The sequence below is a fragment of the Heteronotia binoei genome, chromosome 6, assembly GCF_032191835.1.
Source record: "Heteronotia binoei isolate CCM8104 ecotype False Entrance Well chromosome 6, APGP_CSIRO_Hbin_v1, whole genome shotgun sequence".
Classification (NCBI taxonomy): Eukaryota; Metazoa; Chordata; class Lepidosauria; order Squamata; family Gekkonidae; genus Heteronotia; species Heteronotia binoei.
In genome coordinates, this window is record NC_083228.1 from 57,086,363 (window position 1) to 57,112,581 (window position 26,219).

The window sequence follows — 26,219 nt, forward strand, 5'->3', positions numbered from 1 at the left end:
TTTTTTAATCAACTGACGCTTTTCAACTCTGCAAAACAGATCCTGAGACATTAAACCAGTACTTCATATCTGCCAACTTCCCCAATTTCTTCTCCTTGTATTCCATTTATCAAGGCTCTCTACACTTTTCCCCTTTGTAGTTAAAACCTCATAACACCACTTATGTTCTCAGCTCAGGAGGATGCACACTAACTGAGGATTCTTTTTTTAAAAAAGAGAAAAAAACCTTTTATTTCACCAAACTTTATTTGATGTCTATCAAAGTTTTCTTAAAGTGTCAGTAGGCACCCTGCTGTCATACACTGATTAGCAGTGCTCCAAGGACAGAACTGTGACTATTCACACCACCCATCATCTGTCCAGTGGTTCATAGTAGTTTCTACATTTGCAACCTTTTAAAGAAATGAGAGCCTTCTTGACTTCCTCAGATAGATCATTCTACAAGGTGGGAGCCGCAATGAAGAAGGCACATCGTGCCTATGAATTAATGACCTCCCAAATGTTCTATCATTTGCTCAGGTCTTGCAAATTGAAGGCTGTGGCTTGTTTTATTGAGACAATCCATTTTTTTGTGACTAGGTGCATTAGAGGAAACTGACCATGTTGCACTCTGACTATAATCCCATGGGGCAGATGTTCAGAACTATGCAGTTATTTACATATCATCAGTGTACCCTGAAGTTTATATTATTATGGGCTTATGTTTCTCATGAAGCCACATCAAGTTAATTATGTAAAAAATTATTGTAGCAGAGCTTTTTGAGCAGAAAAAGCCCAGTAAGAGCTCATTTGCATATTAGGCCACACCCCCTGACACCAAGCCAGCCAGAACTGTGTTTCTGCGTGTTCCTGCTCAAAAAAGCTATGTATTTTAGAAATTTCATTTAATTATACACAGCTTTGGAGCTTGAAAGTGCATACTTTTCACTGCCAGGTCCAGATTGCTGTCTTCAAGAGAAATTTTCCTTGTATTTATGAATTCTCCCATAGACTGGTTTGTTTTCAGCATTATTTTCAGTTTTTCCTCTGAACCCCCTAGGTCTAGGTCAGAAAGCAATCTCATCATCAGTTTAAAAAATAGAAGGTACCCACCCAACTAAGGCTGTAATAATATTTTTTTTAAAAAAAAACAATCAGTTCCTGATTCAAAGGATAAATAGGAAAACAGTTCTTTAGTGCTGTGCTGAAGAGACAGAATGAAATTAAAATAAACTATCAGCCCTAATCAGTCAACACAAAGGTTATTTCCAGTTTTCAAAACATATTTTCCAGATAATTCCAAGGTAGACACTGCCATAGGCAAGGGAAAGCTTAAAAGGCTATGCAGACACTCGTGGGAGTAGAATCAGAGTTAAGTACCTAGTTCAAAAGCTGAAATAAGTTAACAGGAAAACTTTTTAAATACCAGACATCTGATGGTGATCTTGAACTTCAGCAGTTTGTTTCAATTGTTTTAGTATCTCGTGATAGCTTTTGATTCTTCTGATTGGTACTGCCAAAGCCACCCAACGCCACCTCTATTTTTCCTGTCAATGTATAGGTAACAATATAGATAAACCCATTTTTCTCATCCCTTCACCTGCAGCCTGAGAAAACTTGCAACTACTCGATTTCTGCAGGAGCCATGTCGGGGGGGGGTGGGGGGGGCGGAACCAGCAATCCTTAAAGTTATCCAATTTAGTGAAGTTATCACCTTTTGTTACATGGGAAAAAAACAGTTACAAATCACTTTATATGAACCAAAGGAAGCTAACCACACACTGAAGTAAACTATGTACCTGTTGATGCTAGATTTTACAGCCCCTAGCACACCAGTGCTATATATTTAGTGGTAGAAATAGCTGGAACCATGCACGTGCATGCATACTAGAAAGGCCACAGAATGATGTAGGTTTAATGATTTACATGTGGAAGTTACACCTGCAACATTCCAACTTTGCTCTCCCAAAGCAGGATCCTGCCATGACAACTCTTAAGGGTCAAGGCAGCATAGGACAGAACTACGGTTGCCAAGTCTGTGTTGGAAACCTGGAGACTTTGGGGGTGGATCCAGGAGAGGGTGGGGGGAGGGGAGGGAAAAATACCTGGAGAAATTGGGGGTGGATTGGGGGGAGGGGCCTCAGCATGGTACAATGCCATAGCATCCACCCTTCAAAGCAGCCATTTTCTCCAAGAAAGCTAATATCTGCTGGAGGTCAGTTGTAAAAGCCTTAGATCTCCAGGCTACACCTAGAAGCTGGAAGCCCTAGCAGGAAAATATAGCAAGAGAGACATTTTGACAACTTAGAAGTCTTCTATCCACTCCATCAAAGGCTCCCTTAGAACTAAGCAAACACGTACAGCATAAATCCAGCTCAAAACTTTCAATAAACAAGAAATTAGAAGTAGCAAGAATTTGAAGTCAACATATTTGGTACAGGAAAGCATATAGTATGGCTTGATACTATCTAGAAAAAGTATTTGTGCATGACTATATGTAACTGGGAAGGCAGGAAAAGCATGGGTTAAAAGGAGTTTGAACTGGCAAGCACCCTGAGATATCAGCAATGGGGGAGTCCTCAATTGGGCTACCTAGAGGTTTGGCAGTCCGAGTGGCTTGGCTGAGAGCCTCTTCAGGGTTGGGGGAATCATATGACCAGCCTTAAGACTTCGCAGTCATGGGCCGGAGATATGCGCTCCCATCCCCCTACACACTGACGTGTGGGCTGTGACGGGTACGGCCCTGGCCCTGAACTGGGGTGGGTTTGCCCTGTTAGGAAGTTAGTTTTGTAAGCTTAATGCAACCTGTGCTTTATGAGATATGTAATGGTGCAGATCAGCTTTTGTGTAAATAAAGTCCCGGTTTAACCCATAACGTGTATAGTGTTTCATTTGAGGGGTGGGTGGGTAACTGATCTCCAGCTGGCAGAGATCAGCTCCCTTGGAGAAAACAGCTGCTTTGAAGAGTGGATTCTATGGCATTGTACCATGCTGAGGCCCCTCCCCTCCCCCCAATCCACCCCAATTTCTCCAGGTATTTTCCAACACAGACCTGGCAACCCTAATTAAAAGCTTGGTTAGAAAGTTGGGCCTCATATCAATCTCTTGTGCCCAAAATGAGCAAGGCTAGGGACTAGTAGTATTCACTTCCCAAATGAAGCTTCCAAATAGTTACTAAGGGCAGACTTTTATACAGTGCGTTGCAATAATCCAAGATGGATGCAACCACAGTATGGATAAGTGTGGCCAAATCATGCCTACTGAAGAAAGTCCACAGTTGACACACCAAGCAAAGCTTGGTGAGGGCACTTAATATCACAAAGGAGATCTATGCCTCCAACTGAAACTCAGAATCTAAATTATCCTCAAAATTGTGAATTGCTGCTTTAGAATGAGTATGATTCCATTCAGAACATGTTGCCCCTCTTTTCCTCCACCAATTTCCTCCACCAACTGGAGAGCCAGTTTGGTGTAGTGGTTAAGTGTGTAGACTCTTATCTGGGAGAACCGGGTTTGATTCCCCACTCCTCCACTTGCACCTGCTGGAATGGCCTTGGGTCAGCCATAGCTCTGGCAGAGGTTGTCCTTGAAAGGGCAGCTGCTGTGAGAGCCCTCTCCAGCCCCACCTACCTCACAGGGTGTCTGTTGTGGGGGAGGAAGGTAAAGGAGATTGTGAGCCGCTCTGAGACTCTTCAGAGTGGAGGGCGGGATATAAATCCAATATCTTCATCTTCTTATTACCAGTCAACACCACCTCAGCACTGCCTGGTCTCGACTGAACTTCAGTTTATTGGTTCTCTCATCCAGCCCATTATAGACTCCAAGCACCAATTCAGGAAATCTTTTGCTGCTGACGCAAAGGACAAATACAACTGAGTGCCATCCACATATTGACAACACTATACTTTAAAAATCCCTAGACTTCTTCCAGCAACTTCACATAGAAATTAAACTGAAAGGGGAACAGATTGGAACCTTGCAAAAAGCTACAGAACAAGTGCCAGTGATGAGCATTTGCTCCCTCCAACGTATAATCCATTTCAATGCCACAGCTGTGTTTCCTTTAAAAACTTAAGAACACAGCAGGGCTTTTTAAAAATACAAACTGACCATTTCAAGAAATGCTTAGATGACCGAGAGAACGTAAATGCTGTACTAATTAAGAAGTTTTTAATTTTCTTCTTGAAATGCTGTTTGAACTTCAAGCAGGATTTTTCTTGTGCTTGCTGAGGGCTCTGAGGGCTCTCCCCCTGCCCCAAGTCTTTTTCTCTGTTCTTTCCTTGCCCATCACTGCCAGTAAATAAACATTTAACTAATCAAGGAGATATATGAATACTTCTCTTCAAGAAGGGAAAAAAAACGAGTTGGATTGTCATACAAGGTGACTGATTCTTATGTAAACTCCCATGCACATTTCTCATTGTATTTAAATTCCCGTGAGGTGAAGGGAAGCCACTACCATAAGCTGTCTGCCCAAGCCTTCTCAGTCCAAACTGGGCTAACATGAGCAGCAGTAAGAACTTGCTCTGCCCCCCTTGTTTGGAGGTAGGGATATGTGGCCACCCAGCTGACCCATGTCTGAGGCCACTCCTGCTTGCACCATCTTCTAATAATGATCCAAGACAGAAGCAGAACTACTGGACTGCAGGTTCCCAATTCCTGTCACAGCATACAACTATTTTTTACAAAATTTATATCCCACATTTCTGCCCTTACAAAGGTCACCAAGACAGCTAACAAATTAAAACATACATAATAAAAGCACATTTTACAACCATTAAAATCAACCCCCCAAATGTACACATAATTAAAACAAAACCAAATTAAAATATGTACAACATAAAAACAGTGATTAAACAGTGGTCAGGAAGAAAGAATCCCTGAAGGAACACCAAATAGAACCAAACAATCTTCACCTGCTAGCAGAAAATGGCAACAGGAGACAGACAAATCTCCGAGGAGAGAGTTCCAGAGCTTTAGTGCCATAACCAAGAAGAGACTTATCCTGGGTTGCCGCCTGACTAATCTTAGAAAACAACGGCTCCCGAAGGTACGGCTTCCAAAGGTAACTGTAATGGTCCGGCAGATTCATAAGGGAGAAGGTGGTCTTTTGGGTATGTTGATCCCAAACCATATAGGGCTTTGATGGTCAAAACTGGAGTGAAACTAACAATTGGCAAATTGTTAATGTGCCTTCCTCCAAAATATCTTTGCTTATTTCCCTCATAACAGCAGCCAAAATTATTATAGCCGAGAACTAGAAATCTCTACATAATTTAACCATCGACAGTTGGCTTATTCAAATATGGGTCTTTATTACAATGAATAAAATCACAGCTGATATAGATGTTATTGACCCCATAAAAGCAGTTCAGAATTTCATTGCCAAGTGGTATCCCATATTAGATAAAATTGATGTTGACCCTGCATTTTCCTCCTCAATCAATCAGTGTGCTATTCATAAGAAAATTATTCTTTCTTGACAAAGGGTTACCAAATGCCTTTTTGATTTCCGCTATTATTTCATGTTAATTTATTTTTTATTTTGTATTTACTTTTGGGACTATGTTATATTATGTGTATTTATGCATAACAATGCTAGTTTTGTATAAACAACCTTGTGTATGTAACCAAAATTTATCATAAGTTTGTAAACATAGTATTTTTTCATTCTATATAATAAAATAACATTGATTGTGAAAAAAACCCTGGAGTGAAACAGTTCCTTCACCCCCATTCAATATCCTGGTTTCTGCATTCTTGACCAACTGAAATTTCCAAACATTTCTCAAGTGGACATTAAGACATCAAGAAGGCACACCTGTGGATGTCATTTTACAGCTGCAAGCCATTTTAAGTGTCCTAAGGCCGCCCACAGTATGGTGGGACCAGGCATTCTTCACCATTCCCATACATCTTTTCAAGTGCTGAAACAGCTCCCATAAAGCTGTTCTAGTAGTTGAAATTTGCCCGGGGGGTGTGTGTGTGGAGAGAAGCATGCTTAGTCACACCATGCTGCAGGTCTACCCAGGATCAGCATTTTTACATTTACAATTTCAGCTGAAATACTGCTGTGTGTCAAAATGGTGGATGCTGTAATGACTAGTTGTGCCCTTGGACAGATAACCTAGAATACCAGGAACAATGGCATCCAAGACAATCAACATGTTCACACATATGACTCCTGAATATAAATTCCTTGTAACCATGTTAACATACAGTTACACAGCTCCAGGACAGAACAAAAATAACAGGGCTCAGTAAATCATGGTTGTTCAGTTCAACATTAAAATTTCACCATTTTAACAACAGATGCCTTTCTTAAGAACAACAGAAGTGTTTATTAAAGATTGACTACCTAAAGATGACAGAAGACGTCACAGAGATGTAATTTGGCTGCTGGGTACGAGGCAGAAGCAATAAGAACAAAAAAACACTAAGGTAGCAAAGAAAGCCAAGGCAGAAACTAGTTAGTGAAAAAGTTAAATGTTCCAAAATCCCTACCAATTTAGTGAGTGCTACTAGTCCATGGCAGCATTGCCAATATTTAACTTAATAAAATTCACAAAGGAAATGAATATTAATAACTTAGCATATTACAAACCTCCATCTTGAAGAAGCTCAACTTAATAGCATTAAACATTTAAGAAACAAATGAGTGATTTGCAAGGGTTTTCGTTTCTACTTCTTTCCTTTTCTTTCTCTATCCGTTCTCTCTCTCTCTTCTTGTGGGGGGGGGGAGCAAGCATGCAAGAGAAAATAGATTTAGCTCTATGGCTGCTGCTAGTCCTCTCTCCCCAACAAACGGGGGAGGGGTGCGGGATTACAGGTGTAGCTGTCACAGTGTTCAGCTATGTTGCCTGATAGATGCAAAGCAGAGTGATGTGGCTGCTCATGTGTGCATGCGCTGTCTCTGCAGAACAGAAAGCTAATTCCAAATTGCAATCCCAAATTGCAACTAAAAAATCCCATTCTGTTTTGTAAGGATTCCCAGTGCTACATGCATGCATCACACAAAACTTCATCTCTCTCATTAGACAAACTAAGCATTTTATGCTTGCATCACAAAGACCTTGAGTACTTCTGCACAAAAGTATATCACACAGAATTCATTTTATTTAATAAAGCCCATAGGATGAGAAAGCAGAAACATTTGCAACAGAAATAAGTCTAAGGGAAGAATCCTAAGCAGGTCTACTTGGATGTAAGTCCCATGTTATTCAAGGAGTTTACTCTGAAGAAAGAGTCCTCAGGATTGCAACCTGAATGACCTCCCATTTAAGGCTCTTTTCCCATTTCTCTGCTAGACACGAGACACTGGAGCTTTGTTACTGCTTTTTGTGTCATCCTTTGTTTTGTAGGTTTTACTGTTTTTATTATTTTAATGGACCCTGTTGTAATCTGCTCTGAGCCCACTTTGTGGGGTAGGACAGAGTATAAATCAAACCAACCAATGTGCAAAGGGCACATGGTAATGTTTCTTGCACTCATGAAGATGAAATTTAACAGTCAAATACCCACACTGTGCTTCTATTTTACACTTTATGTAAAACTGGATTAGCCAACCTGCTCAAACCAGAATTCTAAATTATAACAAAGGTAATTAAAATTATTTCTCTATTTATTCAAATGAGTAAACTGGGAATGCCTTCATATATTGGGATTTAACAAATTTTCAAAATTGGGGACCAAATATAATTTCTGTATTCTACACAATCAATTGGAACAGTTTAAACAGCTTTCAACACTAAACAATACTGAGCAAGGGAAACTAACCCCTACCCAGCAGCTTTTTCCTTTAAATTAACAGTGTGGTTATCAACAAACATTTCCTTGTTTTTATTTTAAATACTACATTTATTTGGTCTGCCTTTATGCACTTCAGCACACTCCTTACATCAAACACTATTGTTAATTCTTGGGAAAACCTCTGGACATCTTTCATTCTTTGATATGTTATTCAGGACAACTGAGAATGCAATCTGAATACCAACTATAAAGCTCCAGAATCTCTTCCAAGACAACTTTAATCCAGGATTTATTAAAGGGTTTTCTCACTTGTTATGCTACCTGACAAGAAGCTCCTTCATCCTGCATTCCTCTGACAGACTTTGTTCTGGTGTAACAAATGACTGAAGCGAAATTTCACTGTGATGAACGGAGTGCCAAATATTCAGAATGAAAAAGGCTGTACTGAGAACATTGTGTTGCTTTCCGAGACACAGTACTGCTGAAAGAAACATATAGCTTGCTGGAGAAGGCCCTCTGGCATCACAGTATCTTTTAATATTAGCCACACTATTGTATCTATCAAGAGAGATTTACAGCATCACCTCATTTATTTTGCAAACTCTGTGACTAACACTGCTACAACCATCTTTATACAAATCAATGTGAGAACGCAAAAATGAAAATAAGATCATATACTTTTAAGAATCCACTTAAGAGTCCACTATGCAAAACAGTAGCAAAAATAAGTTGTAATATCCTCATTAGTGACGTTAGACAATATGCTAAAGAAAATCAAAAGCAACAGCAAAGAAGTTATAGAAGTCCAGCATGTAGAGATTTCTCTGTTTGACATATTTCAGCAGGAGAAAGTAGGAAATGTTCTTGGCCAGGCCACAGCTCCTTATCTTCAGAAGACTCCTTGTCTGTTGCAGGGCTGTAAGTGTATTTGATTTCTACAAGTCCACACTTCAGATCCTATTAAGAATAATACATCTTAACCACCATCATTGTCAAACAAGAATTACTGTGTTTGGCTCATCTTTTTCTATTTTCTGCGTAAAGGAACACAGAACAAAATGCAAGAGTGCCAGTCCAGTCTGGTCAGTTCTCTGTTTTGTGAAGAGTAAAAGATCATGTCACACACATTAAAGAAAACTGCCTCAGATGTCTTTTATAAAATCTTAATAGAGAGCCTACCAGCATAAGAAACTCATTTCATGAATGGTTTGTGTAAGTTTACAATGAAGAAACCTGAAAGCTATCATTCACATTTTTAAGACACTGAGAAAATAGTATATTTTATTAAATAAAAAGATTATTGCTGTTTACCAACATTCTTTTAATAAACCATACAGCCTTGTAAAAAATGCAAGTCTTATAAAATCAAGTGACCAAGACAGATAGAAAACGAATCTGCATGCCACGTGTTTCTTGAAGAGTCGTTTACATTTGGCAATATGGTTTATGTTTTGGGAGGGGTAAGCATGAAGCAGATGATGCTTTCTCATACCTGCATCCCAACATTTTAAAAAATGAAACAAAATTGGCAGTAGAGAATCCAAGGGTTGCAGAGTGAATCCTCTTTGGTCACCTGTGACTAGAGAATGGGTGCTGCCACCTCAAAATTCTGCTAGCAACCCAGAAGGAAAGTTTGAAATGCTGCATAAGAAAGAGAATGAGAGATAGCCAATTGCAAGCTTTGTTCTTTTTTCAGTATGTGTCAGGCTTGCATTCGACCTCCAATGCCTTCAACCTTTCAGCTTCTCCCTCAGTTTGGACCCAGCCTCCTGCCTAACAGTGTAGCGTAAGAGAGGGGGGGGGGGGGGAACAGCATAGGAATCAAACAGGAATATTTCCAACAGAAACTTTCTGTGCCAAACCAGTGCTGACAGAAGAGAATGAAGAATGTGAGACAGAAAGAACATATGACTGCACATATGTGACAAGACCATGCAACTTTTTATTTTATTTATGTCATTTATACCGCACCCTTCTCCTCCTTCCAAAGTCACATCCTTCTTCTCTCCTGCATTTTTATCTCCAGAACAACCCTGTGAGATAGGTTAGGCTAAAAGTATGTAACTGGCCCAAGGTCACCAAGTGAGCTTCAATCCTGAGTCTCTTAGAGCAGTGGTCCCCTACCTTTGTGGTGTCAGGGACCAGCACCAAGGTCAGCCTACCCACCGTGGCTCCAGGGCTGGCAGGGTGGGGGCACCAAATTCGGCCCTGCCCCCCCACAGCACCATGCAGCCTCCCCGCCACCTCCCACAGCCATACAGCCTCTTCACCCCCCCCCCTCCGTGGCCATGCAGCCTCCCCACCACCCCCTCTGCAGCCATGCAGCCTTCCTCTCATCGTGGCACTTCCTCCACCACCCTCCGTTTCTACTGTTTTAGGGCATAAGAAAGGGCGGTGAAGCGCCGCCTTCCCCGGCCCCTTAAGGGCTGACCACTCCCCCCCCCCCCACGCTGATCTCGGTGGGAAAAACCTTTGTAGCAAGAACGGCAACCCGCTGAAGAAGTGGCGCCGCCCTTTTCTTCACCCCACTTCCTTCCCACACCCAGGAAGAGGAGGAAAGGGCAGGGCCACTTCAGCAGTTTGCCATCCACTGCTACAAAGGTTTTTCTTGCCAAGATCGGCACGGGGAGGGAGGGGGTCAGCCCTTAAGGAGCCGGGAAAGGCAGCGCTTCATTGCTCTTTCTTCTGCCTTAAAACAGAGAGTGGTGGTGGAGGTGCGTGAGGAAACGGGGGTGGCCAGGCTTTGTGGACCGGTTCCAGGCAGACCACTGAGCGGGGATTGGGGACTCCTGTCCTAGAGTCTGTCACTTGAACCACTACACGACACTGGCTCACACAAAAATGCCTTTAATCCTGTTTTGCATACTATAAAAGCTCATACTTCAAAGTAAGCTATTCCAGTTTTACAAACACAGATGCTGAATGATATTGGTCTTTTAACTCTCTTATTCAAAGTGATACCCCAAAAGGTTTGCAAAGAAAATATCAGTGCACCATGCTGATATACATGGGCATGCACATGCTATGTTGATACATTAATGCAGCCTTTCAGTAGTATGGTCATGCTAGCACTAATGAATAGCTAAGGATATTCTTTGGTTCCTCTTAAAATAAACCTAGAAACATGCATTGTTTAAAACGGATGCAATAGGAATTAGAAAGTTTTAGACTTTATTTGCATTCTGTAATTACAAGGTCTGCTATACGTGGGCTTGGATCCTGCGATGACAAGTGGAAATGTAAATAGACTTAGCACTGTTCCACTTGCCCAAACCTCATGCAACACATAGTACTTTCCTACCTGTATATTACAGTGTCCAGAAAGTGCTTACACAATGTCTCGCACAAGCAGAGAAACAGCTCAGCATATGCTTCTGGTTTGTATTTGTATTGGTAATCAATTAAAGACCATGTTTTTTAGAGCAATTTGGACTGTCACAGTATAAACAGGAACATTTTGTTTCACACGTGAAGTCAGTGAAATAGAAGCCCTTAGTTAAGTTCTTACAAATGTGCTCAGGTATCTGGATGGCACAACTAACTTGAATGTAGGCAAGTTGTATGGATGAGTGGTACACAGCAAGCGGACATTGTGTTGCCTGTTCAAAACAAAAAGCTCTAGTGAGCTGCTGACAATCCTCTACAGGTGCTGTGCCTCTTCATCAGTGCGGATCATGCGTCAGATAATGCATTACATTCTGCTGCAATTTCTAAAAATGCATTCAAGCAGAAGCAGAAAAAATACAGGGTACTTTTGTTGATGTAAGCAATTCAACAACAGAACACTTTCTGCTTAAAAATGTATTTTAATTGAACAACTGTAATAATGCTGGCAACTGGGTTGTTCTTCATTATGCTGGAGATGCTGCCATCTACATTGCTTCCTATGAGCTTTCCATGGCAGAGCAAATAGTGAGCCACCCTCTCCCATTGCTGTCTGTGTAGAAAGTTCACTGGAGAACTTCACATTTTTTAGACATCCTGTAGTGCAAATGATTACAGGCATTTGTATTTTAAACATAACTTTGCTTAACAAGCAAAGCATGAATATGTCATGAAGCAGCATGGTCTGAGCCAGAGTGTATATTACACTGAGTCCCTGGAGTAATTAGAACAATTCCTAGCATTGCATTTGTGCATTTCTTGCAACTGGTGACTCATGTAATAAGAAAATACTAAAGCATTAAACCCAATATTTTCACATACTGGTCTGCAGTATGCTGAGGGAAGCTGGCAGGGACATCTAATTATGAACTGCTGAACAAACATCTGGTACAAGTTCAACTCTAAGCCCCCCCTCACCCCACCCCACACTTCAACTGACCTCTCTACACACATCTCTTGCTGAAGAACGCTACTATGACAACTGAGTACAGTACTCTGGTGTTACAGAAGCTTAAATGGTTGAGTATTTTTTGTTCAATGGATTATCAAGGTCAATATTTCTGAAGTCAGTCCTGAAATGATATGTATATTTATGTGACTTGTTTTATGTTTTTTCTGAAGCTTTAAAAATCATTTAAAATAAGATGAAAAAATTATCTCCTACCTATCGTGACAAGGACCAATGTGCCAGCAGAAACATGGGATGACTCATAATTGTAATAATATAAGAAAGCTCAGAGAACAAGAAGCAAGAGAAATTTTTCCTCCTTGTTTCCATTCTGCAGCATAACTGGCCAAAGCTTTCTAGAGCAGGGGTGTCAAACATAGGGCCCGTGGGTCAGATCAGGGCCCGCAAAGGGCTCCAATCAGGCCCTCCAGCAACTGGCTGTTGTCTGCTTCATTTTCCCTTGCCTGCTTTTTTTTGTCACCATTTTGTTTCTCCCCGGATAAGCCAGGCAGCTAAGCAGCCTTTTCCTCTCCCCCCTCCCTTTCCCCAAAGGGAGGAGGAGGGAGGAGGAGCCTCAGCCACTGAGGGAGCTTAGCTCTATAGTTCTGCTGGGTGATTAAGTTTGCCAGGCTCAATTAATCAGCCTGCAGAGCTACTGAGACATGCCTCTCTTCCTTCTAATGAATGGTTGAGGCTCCTCCCCTTCCTTGTGCTCCAGGAAAGGAAAGAAAGAGCCAGAGTTTCCCCACCATCAGGAGAGCTACAAAGAGTGCTTTTAAGACTAGAAACATTTTAGTGAAGGTATGAGCTTTTTGCCTTGCTACAGAGAGGGAGGGAGAGAGTTTTGTTGGGCTTGTTATGGGTGTTACTGGGTTCCCCTCCTCTTTTTCACTGTACTCATCCCCTCCAGTCTTTCTCAATAGGAAAGCATGTGAACTATTTAGAAGAGAAATATCAGCATTAGGCTGAGAGTGTGTTCCACCCCAGGTTTACCCAGCAAATTTTCCTTAATTTTTCTTCACATTTTCCTTTGATTTGGGGTCTTGAATTCCCATATAGTAAGCTGACACTGACCACTTCACATGGCTGTCTCTCTGTTCTTGTAGTTGTTTCTTGGGGTGGGAGGGAGTTGTACTTTTTTTTTAAGTTGTAGTCATTTTTCTGGGGAAGATTATAGTTTTGTAGACAAGCACATAACGCTCAATCTGTGCCATGGTGCTTTCACATGTTCTTGACCAGTACGTGAAACAACTTCTGTACAAAAGCTCACAATGCCCAGCTGCTTCATGTTCCTCTGGGTCTTAGGCTCAAAGTATTGACCATTAGATGTCTGTAATGAATGTCAATGAATCAAAAGTAGGTTTGCAACTTACAGATGTTCACACCTGAACAACACATATTCAGGACTGGTACAGCACAGACATTGTCTGCAGTTTTTGATGTAGTAATTCATAGCAAGAGGTGACATTTATCAGAGACTGTAAAACAAAATATTGCAAGCAAGCTAATATTTTAAGCATATTTTATTTTAAGTAAAAATAATAATTGTGTGTTTGTACCCTTTATAAAGTTTATATGTCCACTACCTGGCATTACATTTTATGATACACATGGTCCAGCCCGACAAGGTCTCATTTAAGTCAAATCCAGCCCTCATAACAAATGAGTTTGACAACCCTGTTCTAGAGGATCTGACCTGCTTGCTTTATAAGCTAGGAACAAAGAGAAAGGGGGAGTGGGAAGTGCCCAGTATTATGGCCCAGTGAACTCATCTGGAAGAAGGAGATTGAAATAAATATTAAACTAGAAGTAGATTTTAGTTGAGGTCACAGAAGATAAAGCTAGTACTTCCACTAAAACAGCTGACACTTGTGCAGAAGACAGGTTTCTTTTTAGTGTATAATACATTTCAGGTGCAAGCAACTCACTGCCAAGGAACACTGGCTTATTTACAATGCTTCCTTCAGGCTCTCCAGAGATGCAAAGACCTGGAGGGGGAGGGAAACTCTGGAAAAAATCCTCCCAGTTTTTTCAATTTTTTCCAGTGGAAAAATAGGACATTTGAGAGAAGACCTAAAAAATAGTCCTATAAAATATTTGCTTGTTTTAAATGATTGAAATGCTTCAAAATTAGATTTTACTTATTCAAAAATATGTAGCATTTTTTTAAAATGTAAGACAATAATGGCATTAAATAGCAGCAAGCAGGGAACCTGCAAGGAGCTCACAGGATGTAGGAAGCTTATCCCACTAATCTCCAGGTCTTCTCTTTTTCACCTCAGCCCCTCCTTCCTGCCTCCTTGGTTATCACCACCTTCTTCCTTCCTCCACCAGACCTCAAGCCACTATCACCTAAACCCTCCTCACTCCTTCCTCCTTTACCATCTTGTTGACTGCACTGACACCACCTCCTTCCCCTGCAAATTCACCTCCTCCACAAAAAGGAATCAAATTCATAATCAGATATAAGGTGCCTATGTATACTGTACACATATTGGTATATCTAACTCTCAGCCAAACCTAGGGACACTTAAATATGGAGACTGAAACCTTGATCAGACACAGATTTTTCTATAAACCTGAGAAAAGACCCAGGTTTGCAGAAAAATTTGAAATCTAAAAGAAAAATAAAACCTTTTTGGTATGTACATATATCTTTAAAGAGATCTCAGTGGCCATTGAGGGGGTTGCTTCAAACTTTAGCTTTTGTCGGTAAAAGGCAAAGCAGATATTGTTTCCAGACCTAATTTGGCCTCTCAGTCTACCCCTGCTCCCCTCCCTCCTGTACTGGAGGGAGGACTCATCAGAATTTGGCCCACTGGGAAACTTACTACAATGTAATCTGCTTGATTCACCCAGGTGTAGTGCTGGCTACAACGTGACGCCACACAACTCACCTGGGCCTACTGGCAGTCTCCACACAACCTGAACAGCCACACAACTCACATTAGCAATTTGCTACCACATGCCTTTTGCAACATAGCTAGCCTTTCCCAGGGAGAGGCTTCTGGGAGATGGGAACACAGGAAACTTGAGAGTCAGTGTGATGTAGTTGTTAGTGTGTCAGACTAGAATCTGGCATACTCATGTTAGAATCCCCACTCAGCCATGAAAGCTTGCTGGATGACAATGGAACAGTCACTCTCTCAGTCCAATCTACCCTGCAGGTTAATTGTGAGTACCAAATGGAGGAGAGAAGAATGATGTGGGATATTTTGGGTCCCCATGGGGAGCAAATGAATTAAATAAATAATAAATAAAACTGAAGACTTGGGGAACAGAGAAAAGAAAGGTTGGCTGGTGAGTCAAAAAAGAGGAGGCAAAGAAAGGGGAGAGGAGCTGCCAGGAGTAGAGAAAGAGGACCTAATGTGGGGGAGGTGATACAGGGGAACAGTAGGGATCCCCACAAGTGCTTGTAGGTTCCCTGCTTGTACAATGTATTTTGCAACATATAAATGACTAGTTTCCCCCATGATTAATATGCTATAATGCGTACAGTGATAATATACTATTGACTATTTCACTGGCTTGGATCCTACTGAGATTTTTCACTGAGAGGATTTCCATCAGAGTGTGACATCCTTGCCTCCTGCTTCTACTCAAAATGCCCCATGAAATGCTGCTCCTGGGAAGCAGAGGATTCTCCGAAGAATAGCATGAGGAGGGAGTTGGAGGTTTGAAGACACAAATCAGTGGATCCAACCTAATGTTTTCAATATTTTAACTCAATTTCCAACTATGCTGCTAACTCCATTACCATTGTATGAGACTGTTTCTGACCAAATAATACATTTTTCTTTATCATATAATGGTTATTTTTCATTGGCATAAAAATCTCTAATGCTACACAAGATTAGCCCTATGGTTTCTCTGACTTGCATGAAGTTCTGTACCTTCATCAGAGACAACTGTGTGCCATACTCAACTTGAAGCATACTTACAAATTCCAAATGACAAGCATTCCAAATGACAAGTATCTATACATCAATGTTGTGGCTGTTCAGGAGAGATATTTACAGTCCTAAATATTTCTTTCAGGAGAAGCAAAGCAGTGTCTTCTGATTCCCTGTAGACAAAAAAGATTTGGTGATTTTCCAAGAAATTATCTACTGCGAGCAAAGCCTATTTCATTTTATTTTACATTCCTTCTTGCAACCGCAGTGTGATCTTGTGGCTTGAAGTGTTCACTACCTTGGAGCTTTAATCTTCTACTTTGCTCTCATTCATATCTCCCCTCTCCTCATCTATTCCTCCCACAGTCTTGAAGTAGTTGCTTGTTTGTTTAGGCTTACTACACTTAAACTAAAAGCTTCCAGCCATAAAGGTGACCGCATAGTTCGTATCAGTGGGTGAAATGCAGCATTCCATTCAACTTTATCTAGGTACATCTGTATTTCTTCTTGGCTCTATTATTCCTCAAGACTCCTTTTGTTTCACTTGTATTTACCTTATATTGCAGTCTATCCCTGCCCTACCTGTTCAGCAACACTGCCTTAGGACCTCTGGCTTCTTAACTACCTTGCCTCTTAGGATCCCTTTTGGCTCAGCTTTCTGGTTCTCAGTTCCACTGTCTTCCCCATGAAAGGTTTTAATCCTAGTCAAAATGAAAGTTGCAGAAGCTGGAATATGAACGTTCTGTTTTTCATGACTCATTAGTTACAATATGACTGGCTATTTCCATGGCACTGCACCACTTAGCCAAGCTATGTCCAAGACTTTACTGCCATAGAAAGATTTAGGACTGGATCCCCCAACTCAGTTCTGGTTGTCGTTACATTTGGCACAAGAAATCTTCTGCCATAGGGGAAGCAATTCCAGTCATGGAATGGATTCACAGGAGCCACAACCTGGGCATTTTATTGTGCCTGACTCATGCAATTGTGGTATCTCTACTTTTTCTTCAGCTGAGCTTTTATAGATTTAACTGAATTGCAGTATAACTTTCTAGCTACTGATGCTACTATCAGGACATAGTAAATTAAAATATTAATATTTGCAATGTTATAGCATATATTTTATTACTATAATGTATTTTGAGTTTCTATCTGAGAAAAAGTAAATATATTGGCAAGTAACAGCTATTTCCCCACATGCATAGCAAGTAGCTATTTTCCCACATGTGTCACAGGAAAAGCTCGGAAAACTATTAAGTCAGTCAAAGAAAGGTTGGAGGTGTGGAACCCAGCAGGAAGAAGGAAGAATAAAGAGAACAATAACTAAAGGAGAAAAAAAATGAAGAAGAGGTACATGCAGGAATGGAATAGAGACTGCACTTCAGAGACATTCAGATGGTGCCAAAATGAAACCATTAAATGATCTGAATTACTCTTGCCAAGCCAAGGTGAGAAGAGAACCAAATTGGAAAGAAATAGTACAAAAGAATTTATTTATTTATTATTTATTTATTACCTTAAATTTCTATCCTGCCCTGTTTGCAAGCGGACTCAGGCGGCTAACAGTCAGTTCAGACATTTATATTTACAATTTAAAACCAATAAAATACAATTACAATTAAAACATTCTATGGTGCTGCACAACTTCAATATAGGCGGGCTCTTCTTTCCTGATGGTGATCGTATAGTAGTCGTAGCTCTTAGCGATGTGGGGTGGCAGTCCTCTCCCGGCTTAGATGTTAAAGGCCTGTCGGAACAGTTCAGTTTTGCAGGCCCTGTGGAAAGTAGAGATCCCACAGGGCCCTTATGGCCTCCAAGAGGGCATTCCATGTTTCTAGTGCTGCCACCGAAACATGTGTGGAGCATAGCCTGGCCTCCTTTGGTCCAGGGATGGACAGTAGGTTTTGTGTCCCTGAACTCAGTGCTCTCTGTAGAGCATGCAGAGAAAGGCGGTCCCATAGATAGGCAGGCCCCTGAGCATAAAGGGCTTTAAAGGTCAATACCAACACCTTGAAATGGACTTGGAACACAATAGGTAGCCAGTGCAGCTCTTTCAGCACTGGCTGAATGTGCTCTCATCGAGATAGTGTGCCCCATAACCAAATGGGGGTTATGGGGTAGAAGGACAAAGACAGCCAAACACAGTAAGTTGGAAGCCTGACTGAATGACTAGTAGAATTTCTGAAAGGGGATAGCTCTCAGGGCACTGCTGTTTGTTTGGAGTTTATGAGTGCAAAAGTCAGCTCCCAGTAAGATTTCCCTAATACTAGCCTTAAGCTTGGTGGAATCCCATCACTTGACATCCAAAAAGTTCAGCTATACTCTGCCTGTCTTTCCCTGTTCCAGTTGGAGAAGAGATTATCCTTTATAGGCAGCACCCATGTTACTCATCTGCTGATCAGGTTACTATATTTGCTCAGGCTCTGCTTTATTGTGGACTCCTTATTCCATCAGTACACTGTGCATTCCAACACTGCTTCTCTAAGAAAGGCACAGAGCTATATTAAGCTCCAACTCCAGGCAAAATTCACCCTTTATACTTCAATGGTCAGTCCCAACTCACTCACAAAAACATGGAACTGATACCAAAGGTCAAATGAAAGTAAGTGTCATCCATGTGACCCTCCACTTATCAACCCATACCACTCAATTTACTGTATATGTTAGAATCCTGACATAATTTTACAGCAGTAGAACAAAACTTTCCTCTTTCCCCCTCCCACTGCATCTCACTGATCTCTGCAAAATGCTACTCCTAGGGGATGTCATGCGGAGGGGGCCGTAGCAGGAAGGGGGAATCAGTGGAGACTGTTAATTTAGCCTGGGTCCAACCCAACTGTTATACTACAAAATGCAAACAATCTATTGTTCTCAAAAGCCACTAAAAGCAAAGATAAGTAAAGCTTAATAAGGCCTTCCTCATCCAGAAGTTTTGAAGCAAAATTCAAGGCCAGCAGCCTGAAGAAAAAAATTGTTGTGCCCCTTTTATAGAGTCCTAATGTGCGCAAATGGACAGTTTAAAATTTTCACAGCACACAGCTACTTGTCATCACCTGATAAGTAACATCTTATTAAGCAATGTTAAAGGAGCTAGGCAGTTTTTCTCCAGGCTGTTGGCAATCTTCCTTATCAGACAGTATATTTCATGCTGGAGTTTCTCTTTATGGAAGTCTGGATAATTTAATATGAAGCTCTAAAAGAGAACACTTTTCATATGCCCAACCTTGTACTGCCAATAGTAAAAATAATCACTGTAAATATTATTGATTAATGAGAAATATACTATGACAACATATTTGTCTGCAATATCAAGGATAGCAACTGAAGCATCTTAAGTAGTTACCTGGAGTCATCCTGCTAGATTGCCTGAAATGTATTTTCTAAAAGCCTAGCAGTCTTAATTAGTTTTATAGAATAAGCATAACTAAAGAGTGCCATCTTGTGGATAAAAGCTATACAGTGTGCAGCTATTTTCATAACAAACCAAACAAAATGGACTGAAGCGTAAGAATGCATCTCAGAAAAAAGTGTGCACAAACAGCAAGTTATAAAATACCTTTTATAGGGCCAGCTATTCAGTTAAAATACTGGAATCAAACTTTCACATTACAAGGTGTTTTCAGCTGAGTTGCTTATTTGACAAGAAACACTCTCACTAGCTGTGTCTCAAGAAAAATAAAGGCAAAACCGCAGCATGCATCAACCACCACCACCTACTATTTCAGTAATTTTTTAATTATGCTAAATTAAGATGCACAAGCCCAACCCTAAGGCCCCCTGCTTTTCCCATTAAACACCACTGTCTTCGGGCCAAACTAGGCATTACAGTTTTTGGCAAGTTGAGTCTCTGTTCCCCCAACTCAATGTATTTTCTCTATAGCCATGCAACATTAGCAGAAAACATCATTTTAAAGATCAGATGGAGCCCTATAAACTGAAATGACTCAAGCAGGGAGTTATTTACATAACTCTGGAGCAGCATATAATTGGAATAGTCCATTCCTGATGCCACTTCAGCTTCTGAAAGTGGGAGAGGGAATGCCCTCCCCTCCATGCTGCGGTTCCACATAGAAAAGGACTCTCTGTGATCTTTGAAATGACATTCCATGCATCATGAGTTGGATTGGGGGAACCTAGAGCCAATTAATGAACCCCCCCCCCAAAAAAAGAAAACCCCCTAACTTTTAATTTGGCCCATATTTGTCCTGTGAAAGACATTAAGATTCTACAGAAGAAAAGCAGAATACTCCAGAGGACATATTCTGGACTAGAGAGAGAGAGCCAAAACCTAATATAGGACTGCGTGAGACAGAAGCTGGCAGAAATTTGAGTTAGGAAGAGAAGGAAGATTTGAGAATGAGATGTATGTGGAGTGAAAGACTGTGACACCTCAGTCAGAATTTATTATTCACTGAAGAGTTAAGCTATAAACATCTTGAAACTGAAATGCTTCAGGTACAAATAAAAGTTTTCTTTTGTTTTATTAAAACCTTTATTCATATATTAGAATAACATAAGAGTCTCATTCTCAGGGCCACACAGTCCAACGAAAAAGCACAACTGGGCACAATGCGGTGGGGAATGTTAAATAAAATGTTTGGAATTAAATTCCTGGTGGCAGCACTACATACATTAAGAGGAAAGTCGTGACAGTAACAATAAAGCAAAGAAACATATTTGATGTGTGAGTATCATATTAAAACAAAAAGAAAACTTACCAGTAGCACAAGTGACTCTGTAGAGCAAACAAGTATTCATTGAAACTCTCTATGGGTTTTTCTTGTAAAACATAATCAATACGACGGCCTCCATTTAGCAGGCCAACTTTTATGGATAAATCTTCATCTTTTGAAAGATCTGGGCTTTCAGTGATCTTTTCTGATACCACAAAAAAAGAAAGAGGATGAAAGTAGATCACAAGTTGAAAATAGATCACAAGTTGAAACCTTTACTTGCTAAAAAAATACAGCAATGGTTAAAACACAAAGGAAAATCCTGTGGGACATTTTAGGTGATCAAGGGGCCTTCTGACATGGTTTTTTTCCATGGCCCTTCATAACACTTGACAGTCTGCTCCTGACACTAAGGGGACCTTCAAAAGCAATTTATTTCCAAAAGACAATATCAAAATTCTTACTGGACATACTCAATGCAATTCATTTGACCTGGTTAGGAAAAGCACATTATTTTCATCTGCCTATTTTTACTTTTATTTTAACATCTCTCTTTCTCAAAAGGAAAAAAAAATCCAGACATGGTAGTTAGAAAGATTTGTCAGAAGCAGGTAAGAAGTCAAGGTGGCCATTCACTTGTGTGGACATATTCCAGCATTAGTCATCAGCACATAAAAGTTAATAGGTTATCAAATAAACATTTCAGACTTTCTTGACCAACTGAAGTTCATGAGCTAAGTTGCATAGAGCTCTCCTTTAGGCAAAAATGCTTAAAATAAAAAAAAAAATTAAACCACAATGTGAGCCAGAGAACTTATCCAGAGGCCAGAAATCACAGGTGGATGTCTAATGGAGAATTGAGAATTACAATTTCCACCTTCAAAAGCTAACTGCAACACTGATACTTACTAAAAAGGATATGCAGCCAATGCACCAACTAACCTTCCACTGCTTCCTTTTCTTCTTGCTCTTTAATCTGATTAGCCACCTTCTCCAACTCTGCTTGGAGTTGAGGCGAGGATGTGTGAGCACGTGCAAATTCATTCAGGGTTTGCCAAGCACTTTTCAAAGAGCTGATGAAACCTTGTTTCAGATCTGATCCCATGCGAGATAGAGAATCTTTCAGTTCTAAAAAGAGAAGTATTTCCTAGAAATTAGGAGAGCCTTTTAAAAAAATATCAGTTGTAAGAACTGAACATTATTCAAGCGGCACCAATTTTAGACATAATTTAAGAAAGAAGAACAGTGTATTTCAACTAACCAATATTTTTATATTCTATATGTATTTTAACTTTGTCTTTTAATTTGTTTTTTTTAATTACATATGTTTGGAATAGGAGTGTGTGATTTTAATGATTTTATAATGCAATTTTATCACATGTTTGAAATTGTTAGCTGCCTTGGCAGCCCTTGTAAAGCAAAAAGGCAGAATACATTTTTGTAAGTAAGTAAGTAAATAATACTAACTGTCTGGATCCTTAAAAAAAAGCAATTTAAGCAGGTTTCTTGTGGGGCACAAGGGCACAATCTGAAGGAAAGGTGAATGTACTCTCAGAGCTAACACTTTCAGATTGTAACTTTAAACAATTGCTTGTCAGCATTCTGATGACTTGCAGCCTGCCCTTCTGGGTTATAAATGAAGTAAATAAATAAATAAGTAGACATGAAAAAGGGAAACTTGGGAACACATTTCTTGGTTGGTTGTCTGAAGACAGAATAGCAGTTGTGTATGAACCCTGGTTTAGGTTAGGGCAGCAGCACAGAAGAGGAGGGTCAAACTCAGTACCTCATGCTGGTATCCTAATCTCCAAATCAGGTTCCCCATAACTGTTATTTGCTGTGTGGGAGGAAAAGACAAACTTCATATGGGAAAATTATGTCTTACCAACCTAAACTGTGGACCGCTCTAGCTAATTATTCATGTTTTCCTGATATCATATCTAGTTTAACACAAAGTCATGCTGTTGGATATTAACATCTAGTCCCTTTACTCAACCCTTTAGACATGTGATGGCCTCAAGTCTCAACAATGAAAAATTAAAAAGGGGAGGGAGTCTTTCAAAATGACTGATGAAATTATGGAAATTACATTATAGGGATTTTCTGTTTGGATAAAAATAGCAGATCAAAGTAGAACCAAATAATCAGAATGGAAGGTGTTCAGAACTGTAATGATCAAATTTAAACGCTAAGAAACAGAAGAAAATTGTGTTTCTAGAACTAAATTTTCCTATTTCTTCATGAGCATGTGTAAATGAACATTATATCTTAAGTAGTTCCTTTTTGTTTCATATTTCTACTTACAACTTTTTTTTCTTTTGCCAAATGGACACGAGATGTTTAGGTAACATCGGATGACAGATGGCAATTCAATCTTCATGTGTATTTGTAATTATTATTGACATTTTGTAATTATTATTGACACTAATTTATACACTTTTTACTTTACAAAATAACATTTTTCAGTATATCTACCTTCCAAATGCTTGCATATGCACAACACATATCATGCTTTTTAGGTTTGGCAAATTAGCTGGTATAACAGAACATCCAGTTTCTTCACAATTTCAAAAAAAAAGCTTCATAAACATTTCCAGAAATTTCACTATACTCTCTAGCATAACAAAATCTCTTTAACCATAAGCTGTATTATATTCAAACCTCATTTGCTTTGACAAAAAGAAAATATGATGCTTTGTGATTGTCTGCATGAACTAATCATCTCAAGAAGCTACTGCAATTTTTGAAAACTCACAGCTCAGTGTTTCATTGCCACAAATTTTCTTTATTCTGTTTAGAAAATATCTTAAAAATAGAATTTATCTTCCTTTTTGTTATTTCTACAGATTCAAAATGCGCATCAGAACATGTTCTGTAAAATTTGACTTTAACTGAGGCACACACTAAATTATAATCTCTAGCAATAGACAAAAAGATTAAGTATTGTTTACCAAGGTGAAGTCTTTTTCTGCCTTTGTGATGTGGAATAAGAACTGGCTTTAGGTCAATATCAGGAATAATCATAGGTTCCAATCTGTAGGCAACTGGATCAAGCTGGAAATGAAAGGGAAAAAGTATTATAAATCTACATTTCAAATGTCTATGGTCTATATTCAGAGAACCATGAAACTATCTACAAATAGGGATGGGCATGAACCAGCTCACAAAGTAAAGTTCATCAAGCATTTTGGCTGGATCATGGTTCACAAAACAATGTTCGTGTAAGGATGCCTGACAAGAACATTCATGAACTATAGTGCTGTTCATGGTAGTTTGTGAAAGATTACATTTCCAGACATCTCCACTCAAACTCCAAGGCAAAAGGGGAATGGAATTCTCCAGCTCTGGAAACACTGCAGGCTGCCAGTAACAGAGTTCCCATTCTGCTCTATGGGATCAGAATTATATATATATATATATATGCTCAGCTCGGCTCCACAGTCTCTCTTCTCTTGGCTGATCACAATTACATAGAGAGGGGTAGGAAACTTGTTAAAAGCCAAGAAACACAGCACATTCTTGCGTGATTGGGAACTCCTCTCCCCTGCTGGGGTTTTGGTGTCAGGTGAACTCAGGGCTCTCAGCCAGTGTGGTGTAGTGGTGTAGTGGTTAATTTTTTAAAAAAAACCATCCTCCCCTGCTGAAACTCTCCATCTCGACACGAACCAGCCAGTGAGATTCAAACTTTACACTTTGGACCAATCAGGTTCCTTTCTGGTACCCTTTTGAAACTAATTTCCCCTTCTTTTGGTCCAGTGTGGGTAACAACAGGACCTTCCAGTAAAGACTGGTGCGTGGTTTAGGTTTGCAAGCAGGAACTGGGGCCAAACAGAAATACAATTAATATTAGTGCACTGAGCAGATTTTAAAAAGGGTAGGCCACTCCCTGGCAAGAAGTGAGTGCCAACATGTTATCAAAGACAACAGTATGACAGGAAACCTGTGCACAAAACAAATACTTAACCTAAGTACCACAAAGAAGTGCCTGTAATCCACTGCACAGCTCCAGTACATCGCAGTGATTTGGATGGAATTTCAATTCACTTAAGCTGCATGAGGGATTGCATGCAATTTTTTAAAGTATTCAGCTTACCAATGGTCTGCATTCCTAAATACCTATCCATTCTATGAAGCAGCACCTGAGAAGGTACCAGAGAGCAGTTTCAGTCTAGCTTCCCACCCACCCCCAGCTTTTAAAATGATGCAATTAGAAACCAAATGAGTAATCAGTCTGCAATCCCTTCACCTAAGGTGACTGAAATCCTGTACTTCTCACTAACCGGATGATAAATGTTGAAAAAACCCTTGCAAGTAGGAAGCATGTAATTTTCATTGATTTTTTCCACTCCTCTTACAGTCAGAAATACACCAATTGGAGAGCCCAGAGCAAAGAAAATCTCTGGCTCAAAGTCTAGTGTGCTGTAAACCACAGATACCTAGGAGGGAGAGAACAAAGGAAAGATAAATAGCAGCTCTCTCGCATGTCAGTTTGTTCACACAGTCTCTGGCTCTCACCCCAGAGTTGGAACAGGGGTTATATGCCAACAACAGAACAAGGTAAACAAACACATATTTTGTTAACAATGGTGTTCCTCTAGCACAGCTGGACTAGTTCACAATGCACACTCACATGCATGCTCTACTTACAGCTTCAGCACCAGCAATATGGTTTACGCTATTCTTTAGTCCCATAACCCATCCCCTAACCAGCATATAATCATATGGCTATTAGCTATACAGATAAGGCAAAACAGGCAGATCCATAAATTGAGAGCAAGCGTGATGTAGTGGTTAGAGTGTAGGACTAGGATCTGCGAGACTACCAGTTTAAATCCCCATTCTACCAAAAAGCTTAGAAGTTAAAATGGGGAAGTGGGATATGAATGAAATAAATAAATTGGATTGTTTTAATTCATGTAGCTTACCTGACCGGTACCCACTTCAAAATACTCATAATCAATGTGGGCAGACGAAACTGATGCTCCAACTGGAAGTTTTCGTTTGGTTGGATCCTGGAGTTTGCCAGGTTCTGAAGATATAGCTAAGGTAACCTTCTGTCCTGTCTGACCAACTTCTCCCTGATTTTGCAGCAAGGAAGCCATTGCTAACTTTTTTTCTAATGCTGCTTTTTTCTGTTCCTATTGAAGCAAAGATTTTAAACACCATAAGGAAAATGTTTATGCTGCTGATACCTGCCATAGCCTTTCTAGTTAAACAAGTCAGAGATTATGCTCTCTATATAGCACTTACGGCGTTGGAGATATTTTTAAATATTGTCATGTTTACATATCACAAAAATACTGAAAGACATTAATGCATCTGATGTTGATGCGCTCAATTTTTCATCTCTAATATTTTGCAACTCAATTTTCATGGGATCTTATATTAAAATTGGCTGATCTACAGTTCATCATGCTCACATTCTCAAAAAGCAATAATAACAGGAAGAACAAATGGCAAGACTGACGTATTCCGAATCTGACACCTTCTTGATTAGTATATATCTCAGGGTCTTCCTAGAATTGCACTCTTCTTGCATAATGGTGGGGACATATAGTTATAAATCTTCCATCTAGCTGTAACGAGTAGTGA

General features: G+C 40.0%; 1 protein-coding gene across 2 annotated transcripts in view; it reads right to left on the reverse strand.

Moving 5' to 3' along the window:
* Window positions 1-9,214: 9,214 nt before the first annotated feature.
* Window positions 9,215-26,219, reverse strand: part of SEC23IP (SEC23 interacting protein) — a 38,138-nt gene continuing 21,133 nt past the window's right edge. For both annotated transcript variants that reach the window (XM_060241512.1, XM_060241513.1), the window contains exons 13-19: window positions 25,553-25,765; window positions 24,908-25,063; window positions 23,579-23,681; window positions 21,570-21,755; window positions 20,673-20,832; window positions 16,003-16,127; window positions 9,215-9,369 (exon numbers count right to left, since the gene is read on the reverse strand). In XM_060241512.1, coding sequence (XP_060097495.1) covers window positions 16,046-16,127; window positions 20,673-20,832; window positions 21,570-21,755; window positions 23,579-23,681; window positions 24,908-25,063; window positions 25,553-25,765 — 900 coding nt within the window. In that variant the 3' untranslated portion in view covers window positions 9,215-9,369; window positions 16,003-16,045. The remainder of the gene's footprint in view (window positions 9,370-16,002; window positions 16,128-20,672; window positions 20,833-21,569; window positions 21,756-23,578; window positions 23,682-24,907; window positions 25,064-25,552; window positions 25,766-26,219) is intronic.